A 9,047-nucleotide genomic window follows, 5' to 3' on the forward strand; every position below is an offset into this window, starting at 1 on the left:
ATGATATTTGATCCAGTTTTACAATTCTTTCAGTCTTCCTTAAAGTACAGAACAACAATATAGTGAAAATGGACAATGCACAGATGATCAATGGGACATTTGATCAAATGTTGCCCTCTAGTGGCAACGTGGGACACTAAAAAGATAAGGCTCATAACAATCACTCAAACATATCAACGGGTTTCCCATGTAATCAAACATTCCCCAATATATGTTAATTTAAGCCAAAAATTCAATATTAAAATTTCCCAAAATGTCCAAAAAATCTTAGAATATAATGTTGAGATTCTTTCTTTTCACCAAGAATAATTGAGATGTAAAAATTGATGTGACCTTTTTTACGGTATTTTAAAAAGTTCAGAGTCATCAAAAGTCAGGTTTCTTGAGGTTTGGAGGCTAGAAGGTAGAAATACTTGACAGCCACCGTCACTTCTGTCTCTGCTGAGGTCACTTTCATTACAGACATCAGCCTGGAGGAAAGAAGAAAGGAGACGAGACAAAGGCCTTATGATTCAGAATGAGGGGACAGTTGTCATTCAGACTTTTTAAAGGAGGCATGATAAGTCATGTGCAGCCTATATACATATCTAAATATAATTCTCTTGAATTTCTACATGTGGGGATCAAATAATACACAGGAGCCGACTAAACATTTTCTCAAGTTGACCCTTCTATACGGTGGCCCTGATGCGCAAACCACATCAACAAATCTTTAAACACAACTACAAATCAAAAAAACACAACATATTCAAAAACGCAATACATTAATATGAAACATGAGACCTCACTAATTGGACAAAGGCATGTTTGGCTTTTAAACCAAAAGCCAAACAGTGCTGTCATACAATCAGCGAGGTCTCAGATTTCCCGCTGATATCCAGAGATGGGAAGTAACGAAGTACAAATACTTTGTTACTGTACTCAAGTAGATTTTTCTGATATTTTTACTTTACTTTACTACTTATTTTTATGGCGACTTTTTACTTCTACTCCTTACATTTTTACACAAATATCTGTACTTTCTACTCCTTACATTTTAAAAAATTGTCTCGTTACTTTAGTTTTGAATCATTTCAATGGAGTTACCGTTATTATTTTTCACTTCATCAATACCAAATTCAATCTAATTGGATGGGAATCTACGTTGCATTTGACGCACCACCACAAGATGAATCGACCGATTCGGCGGTATTCATTGGCGGCAAATCATTGCAGCTTGGTGGCGGTGGCGTTAGCATAGTAGCATGGACGACGAGATGATTGAAAATGAACACAACGGAGATCTAGTCCTATTGGCAGACATCCATTTAAAATGTAGGCAACGGCATGAAAAAAGTGGTTTCTACTTTTACTTTTATACTTTAAGTAAATTTACAAGCCTGTACTTTGTTACTTTTACTTGAGTAAAGAAGTTTAATCAGTACTTCCACTTTTACCAGAGTATTTTTTAACACAAGTATCTGTACTTTTACTCAAGTACGGAAAGTGAGTACTTTTGCCATCTCTGCTGATATCTACCTCTTCCTCAAAGTTAATGTGATTGTTTATTCTGAAAGTTTTCCTTTTTTGAAAATGTTGTGTTTCTCAATATATTATTGCGTTTATAAAATTTTTATTTGGGCTTAAAGATTTGTTGACGGGGTTTGCACTTCTGGGCCACCTTACTTTTTATTGCATTCCAGCATACAATAATATTGCAATGTTAAATACAATTCCATTTTTACTAAAAAGAATTCTAAAATAACAAGTAAACTGATCGTAAATATTTATTTTTTAAATTCTACTGGAGCATTAACTGACTGGAGAAAAGCATAAAGATGTGGTTTAAAACGTTAGGACACTATGTCCAGAAATGGATGCATTTTTAACGTAAAATTTAACATTTACCTATCACATATATCCTGGGAGAGCCTGTTAGCCCTCTGTGGGTCATCCCTCAGAAGAGCCTGATAACTGGAGAAGGATTCCACCAATCCAATGTAGCTGGATAATGGCATAACCCTCCTGTCCCAAAAGCACTCATGCCTGGAATACAACACAGTATATGTACTTCATATTGCATCCATATCAAACATAAAAATAACTGGTTTTGCCTGCATTCTGTTACATTACAGCCAAAGTATAGATATTAAAAAAATCACAATATTTATGAATATTACTGATCAAAGAAAAGTGATTCATCACTCACCACTCCTTGTTTGGATAAGAGATAGATCCATATGCCTCCTTATAGAGCTCAATAGAGCTTTGACCAAGATGGGGACTTCTGTAAGGTTGTAAGGCTGCATAAAACTGAGGAAAAAACAACAGAAAATGCACAACCATTAATAACATACAAATCTTCTGCAACTATACATGGTGCAGTTAAAAAAATACATATATAGCATTTAACATTTAGGTTTGAAAGCTTCTGTTGATCAATTTATCATGCAACAGTTTTTTTTTGTAGATCTCTCAATATTCTGCCCTTTGTGGACTTCTTTTTAAGTTTTTTTTTAGATTTCAAAAAGAAACTTAAACAGAACACAAGGGGGCAACAGGGAGTTGCCCCCTTGTACCAGTCTCCTTTACCTTATCCATTCTAGTTACTTCTATTCCCACCTTCCCCATATCGGCTGATTAGCCCATTCTTTGTTCTGTTTTTCAATATATCCTCTTCATTGCTTCGCTCCCCGTGTGTTTCTCCCAAACATCTACAGGTTTCTTTCTTTATTTTCCTGATTAATGCTTCTGTTGCATCTACATTTAAATTAAATCTGCAAGAACTTATCTCCGCTTCCTCATCTCTGCATTTGGGTCCTCAAATAACGTCCACCAAACCTGACTTAAATCAGTTTTTGGGAAAAAAAATAAATAAAAAATTTAATTTTAATTGCATGATCAAGTCGAACTTTTAAACAACTTTTCCTAATCATAGTTGTATTTGATAGATGCAATATATTATTATAATGTGTAGTTTTCTGTTATGTACCCAAATATTGTGATTTATTATGGCAATTCTGATAAACTGTCAATAGAGTCCCAGAAACATTTAACTATGTTTTACTAGCTAGGAGTCAAAAATTTTGATAAATCCTCCAATTCTTTACACATTTGTGTCCAGCTGCCTTTAATATAGTCTAATGATTCTTATGTTTACCTCAGTGTATTTGTTCCTGCCAAATACAATTTTATATTCTTTGACCTAAATGTGTTTATTCAGTTGTTTGTTCAGTTTGTTAAAAAGAAAAGTTATGTCCTTCTTCAAAACATAAGAAAAGAAATTGTCTGATTTAAAGATTAAACAGGTCAAATGTAAATCAGTAAAGGGCATGAAAGATTATTTAAGAGGAATTTGTATGTGTAAAACAAACACCAGAGGGCAGAATTGGTAGCTTTGTCAAACTTTATTTTTATGACATTGAAAAAGTCATGGCTGTCAAATATTCCAAGAGGCTTTCACCTTTGAAAATTATCTGAAAATAAATTCCAGTGAAACAAAATTAGGAAAATAATAATAATAAAAAATCCTTTTAACTGCTCCCTTATAAAGGAGTACCTATAGCAATTATTAAAACTTGCTTATGGACTTGGCAGATTTTTTTAAATATATCTATTATTATAATGTTTTGTAATAACGATAAATTGTGTGTACTACAAATAAACAGTACTTTGAGAAAGGCAAGTCTTAAAGCCTGATTTGAACCTGAACCAGGCTGATTTGGAGCTTAAATTATGGATTGCTCCTGAGACTCTATAGCTTGCAGCTCCAAGTTTTGTAATCCAGAAATTTGATTGCAATTTCTTGATTTGCAAGAACACAGTGCAAAAAAACATGGATCTACGTAGTTTTCCTTTTTCGTGTGTGTGTGTGTTTTATTTTTAACAGAATAAATAGATCTGGTTCTAGTCAGAACATAAAAAGAAGGCTAGAACCGCTGCCAACTGAGGATTGAAAGGGTTGTTGTTTCCAACCAATACTCCTCACAACGTTAACATCACTTATTAGTTTTTATGCAGTGCAGCCATTTAGTTTTAGCTGATGAGCTTCAAAATGTTTCATTGGTAAAAGTGGGGAAAAGTTAAGTTTGTAGTTATACTCAAAAGCTTGACCAATGTTCACTTTGGTTTTGTCTCCTTTTTGGTCGGCTTCAATCAGGGCAATGTAACACCACAAAGCAAATTGCAAGAGCTATCATGCTGCTACTATGGTCTGGTAATGCCTGAGCCCAATATATATAATATTTCTATTGGTGCAGAATTTTTCCTTTTTAATATTTGCATTGTAAACAGTTGTACATATTTATACTTTTTTGACCTGTCACAATATATAAAACAGTTATTGACATACCATTTTTTTTTTTTTAAGTAAAATTAATGTTTTTCTTCAGATTCAATCTAGATGTTCTGTGGTTGTTTTGTTTTGGAAAAATTCATAATTTTGGTAAAAAAAAAAAAAAAACTTGTAGCTATAACCTTTAGAGAAGTAATATCTGTTAATGAAGCTAACCTTTCGTTTCGCTTTTTTTCCACAACTGTGAAAGGTCTTAAACACAACTCTATATCAAAAAATCTAAACTAAAGTCTTAAAGAGTTAGGTGAACGAACATAAACCATCTAAACTTATACTATAATAACAACAGCAAATAATTAAGCATTGAAAAAAAATACTTTTCCATTACTGAAAAATCAACTGATAGCTTTTTTTTTTTGTGTGGGGGGGGGGGGGGGGGGGGGGGGGGGGTCCTGTTTTTGTTTTGTTTCTTGTCAATGTATGTTTGTTTCATATAAAACATTTTGATTTACCTCTTTGCAAACTTGGTTTAGTGTGTGTTTGCAGCAGTCCTGGTAGCTGAGCTCCATCTCAATTGTGTAGTTGAGCAGAGCCAAGCAGCCTTGGGGCTTCAGGACCCTGTGGGCCTCACTCAGAAACCGTGGCCTGTCAAACCAGTGAAAGGCAGACATGGCCGTCACCAGGTCCACTGAGCTGTCAGCAAAGGGCAGCTCCTCGGCCGCACATTGTCTAAAGATAAATTGTGAGGGGAAAGAAAAATAAGACTTTCAGCTAGAAGGGGCTTTTTATACATGCAGGAGGTGGATGCAGCACTTCTGAAAACACAAGTATTAGACACCAACAGTGTTGACCTTGACCTATGAAAGTCAGTATACAGAGATGCTCATATATGCGCTAATATTTCCCATTCCAGCTCAGCGAGAGGTTAACGAGAAATGCGACGGTACAGCAAAACTACTCAAACCTCCTGAATCATTTGTCCTTTCACATTGCAAACAAAAATTATTTTCTTTTTTAATGAAAGAGTATGCTTTTTAGAAGGTTTTACATTTTCAGATTTGTTGCTGTCTGTAAAAAAAAAGAAAAAAACTACGATTTTATAGTCTCTGGATCCTTTTCAAAGTCTTGTCACCTATTTTCAGTCAGACCTTTAGTTGTAACATGTGATTCTGCTTTAATCAATTGTAACTCTGACTGAAGGTCTAGTGTTTGTCCTGCTGGAAGCTGATCATTTGCTCTAGTCTTAAGCTTTTTGCAGCCTTCACAAGGTTTACTTCCTAGATCATCCTGTCCATCATTGTCCTTCAATCAACTCTTCCCTTTGGCTGCACAATATTTTGCAAATGCTTGTTTTTGCTATAACAGTGTATGCAGTCTGCATAACTAAGGACATTGCTGACAATATATTCAGATAGTTAAACATTTAGGTACTAAGAAATTTGTTACTGTAACCCAGTTCCTGTAGTTCGGCCTGTCGTATTAAAATCAATTGCATAAGTGTCAATGTGCTCGATAGTCTACATTTCCATGCTTGCTTCTTTTCACATTCAAGCATTGGGTAAATGGAACATATTCTTCAGGGGGGGAGTTTAAAAGTTTGCACACAGCTTCTGATAAAAAAAAAAACCCAATCAGGCTTGAAATCGAGGGATGGTGATGCACTCAGACCTGGAACTTCAGAAGCACATAAATACAGCAACAAGGTCAGCCTTCTGTGACAAAGAATATCTCCTACCGTAATCTCTCAACAGGACCTGTAAAAACTAATTAATGCCTTTACATTTAGTACACCTCATTACTGAGACTGTGTTCTACCAGGTCTGCCTAAAAAGTCGATCAGTCAACTGCAGTTGATCCAGAATGCTGCTGCCTGTGTCCTCACTAACACTAATATAGTGGAGCACATCACCTCAGAGAAGCGGTTTTTAGTACTTATGATCCCCTAATCTGGAACAAACTTCCTGAAAACTGTTAACCTACTAAAGCTAGAAATTTCTTCAGATATAGATTAAATGCTTATTGTTTAGAGTGGCCTTTGACTATACACCATTACTTAAAGTATGTAATCCAATGCAATTGTTTTTAATTTTATTATTATGAATTACTTTTTCAATGTACTTTTCCCTTGGCACTGTGTAGCATCCTAAATTCTCTTGCCACTAAAATCTACACTGCTTTGTATTTCCCTTTCTTTCTGCTAAAGAGTGTAGATAACAAAAGCCTTCAGCTAGGAGCTTCCATGCACTCTCCCCTCCCCTTATCGTTTCCTTAGCAAAGCAAGTGTTTTATGATGGCCTCATGTATGAGGAGCAGAAAGCCAGAGCAATACTAGAAACACAGAGATTCATTTGGTTTCAAAGAAGAACACAACAGCTGCAATGTGGGAGCATTTTGGATGGAAATTGAATGATAATATCTTTGGTTTGTGGCAATAAATTGGGACAATTTGCCGAAACTGCAAGATTTGAAATTGTCACATGCCTACCTATGTGGTGAGAGTGTTTGTTTAATGGAGCACAAACAATTAAAGTAAAAGAAGAAGTTGGGTGGTGAAGTCCTTCCGAAACTACAAACTGGGGAGAAGTTTTGTTAAATGTGGTTTTTATGGCTGAAAGTTTCACGTGGCGCCTCCTCTGTACACTGAAGCTTTTAATACGGTGCAGAAAAAATCAGGAGACCCGGAGGGGATCAGTCTACAAGGTTTGGTTTGTAAATTCAAATTTACCTGTATGTGATGTTTGGCTCTGTAGCTTGCTGGAGAGCCACCTCCAACTGAGCAGGACTCACGTCTGTCCCCACAACTGAAGTAAAGTGTTTAGACAGGAGCTGTGTGCCCTGACCAGAGCCACAACCCACATCCAAAGCCAGCTCAAAGGGACGACTTCCCTGGGAAAATTAAGTTGCATATACTAAATGGTTTCAAATGAAATCCTTTATTTGTTCCTCATAAATCCAAAGCATCAAGTTCACTGCTTGTACTTACATGCCTTTCCAGAAAGTCCAGAACTTCCTTGATTAAATGATTTGATGGAGAGATCCTGTACTTCCAGTAGGAAGCAGCATGGTCCTTACCTTCAAAAAGTCTGTAAGTCATAGCTGTTTGAAGTAAAAACAAGCAATTCAATTTCCCTGCTGGACAAGACAAGAAATCCTCCTCATGTACAGGGTTCAAATTCCTTTCTGCAGGCCGGCAGATTCAGCACACTGGGCTAAACAAAGGGGAAAGCAGTGGGGGTGCTGGCGAATGGGTGGATTAACGCCTCCATGCATACGTGCTGTGCTTCATAACGAGGGCCTTTAAATGGGGCAACAGCAAAACAAATCTTCTGTGTTCTGCATATTTTTAAAAGTGCTTTTCTTTGATCTGAAATAAGTTTGTGATAAACAGAATAGAAAACCAGGTCAAAATGAGGAATTCAGTGAGTTATAAGAAAAGGTTGGATGGTTTCTGTTTGAAACTTTGGAAAAAGTTAGTGAAAATATCCATAAGTTTCTATATAAGTCCAAAAGCAGATCCAAAGTCAGGTACTTCTACATTTTCACATAACAACATTGATGTATCAAACGAAAGGAAAAACAATCTGAACACAGTTGTTTGTTAAAATAGAAACAAATACACAAAATAACAATGAATTTTATTTGGAAAAATTAGTGTAACATTCAAACAATCAGTCTGTATCATGCACATTGTACCATCTATATCACACTAGACAGTACACAGTAGAGGTGGGCGATACCGGGATTTTTTAATCGATCCGATATCAAGTAAATACTGGGTCAGTATCGCCGATATCGATACCGATACCGATACTTTTTACATTTAAGCTGCACTTGCCTGTTGCTTTTTTTCTATAAAGTTCTCAATCGTGGAATAAATAAGAGATTATCTAATGTTAGCTTATTTTAGCTAACAATTTTTAATGGGATAAATGTACTGGGTTTTTTCAAGGTCTTAACTACACTTTCTGAGTAATATATGATGTATAATGAAGTGCTGCAGACGATGACCACTGTTATCTACCTGGATATTCTCTGGAGGACTGAAACGCTTGGGTCAAAGATGTCTGTCTGAGGCTGGAGGCGGGTCTTTGGTCTCTCTCTCCATCCAAGTCTGAGTGAGCACTCACCTAGCAACCGGCAGCGCGGTTGTCTGTGTGACGTAGTGCTGAGTGGGCAGGCCAAGCTAAGCCTGCGCGCTGATTGGCTGGCGCCGCTGAGCCATGTGACTGTAGGAGAGGGGAGGGGGAGCAAAGTGCTGTTACACATATGGGGAAACTGGTGACTCCGCAGCAGTCAGCGCGCGCGAGAGAGGATAAAAAGTATCGATCTTGTTAAACGAATATTGTTCAATATAAATACCAGCGTTGGTATCGATAGTATCGATCCTGGGATCGATCCGCCCACCTCTAGTACACAGCATTATAAACTATGTCTCTAATTACAATGCATGTCTTTATTTGATTAATTTAGCTTAATTCCAGGTTTGAAAAGCACTTTTCTTTATTCCTCACAAATAAACCAACCATCTATCCATCCATAGCTCACTTTCGTTTAACAGCGTTGAAGTGCTTAAAGATAAAATTAAGGCAAAAAATGAAAACTACTCCAGTTCAGTCTGAGGCTTTGGAGGCTAACTGCTGGAGATGGACAGGGAACTGCTGAGGATCAGAGGAGCCTGTGGGCGGACTGAGCTGCAGAGCTGGATAAGAGAGGAGATCAGCTGGTCCGACTAAAGTAAAAAAAAAAAAATATAAGTCTGTCACAAACCTCTTAA

At 36.7% G+C, this 9,047-nt stretch overlaps 1 protein-coding gene across 1 annotated transcript; it reads right to left on the reverse strand.

The window, feature by feature from the left end:
- Positions 1-195: 195 nt before the first annotated feature.
- LOC119796503 (putative methyltransferase DDB_G0268948) lies at positions 196-7,481 on the reverse strand. The gene is made up of 6 exons (XM_038305093.1): positions 7,257-7,481; positions 6,999-7,159; positions 4,786-5,002; positions 2,189-2,292; positions 1,888-2,025; positions 196-470 (listed from the first exon to the last, which is right to left on the reverse strand). Exons 1-6 carry the CDS (start codon positions 7,365-7,367, stop codon positions 374-376), a joined length of 828 nt encoding a protein of 275 aa, XP_038161021.1. The 5' UTR covers positions 7,368-7,481; the 3' UTR covers positions 196-373.
- Between the last annotated feature and the right edge of the window lie 1,566 nt (positions 7,482-9,047).

The sequence above is a fragment of the Cyprinodon tularosa genome, unplaced genomic scaffold (assembly GCF_016077235.1).
Source record: "Cyprinodon tularosa strain WSP-4 unplaced genomic scaffold, ASM1607723v1 ctg551, whole genome shotgun sequence".
Classification (NCBI taxonomy): domain Eukaryota; kingdom Metazoa; phylum Chordata; class Actinopteri; order Cyprinodontiformes; family Cyprinodontidae; genus Cyprinodon; species Cyprinodon tularosa.

What these genes read in the sequence shown, in the direction of transcription:
- LOC119796503 (XM_038305093.1), bottom strand. Translation starts at nt 7,367, where the DNA reads ATGACTTACAGACTTTTTGAAGGTAAGGACCATGCTGCTTCCTACTGG. An exon ending in TGGACTTTCTGGAAAGGCAT is followed by an intron (nt 7,160 to 7,256) that starts GTAAGTACAAGC and finishes TAATTTTCCCAG; the next exon opens with GGAAGTCGTCCCTTTGAGCT. An exon ending in GAGCCAAACATCACATACAG is followed by an intron (nt 5,003 to 6,998) that starts GTAAATTTGAAT and finishes ATTTATCTTTAG; the next exon opens with ACAATGTGCGGCCGAGGAGC.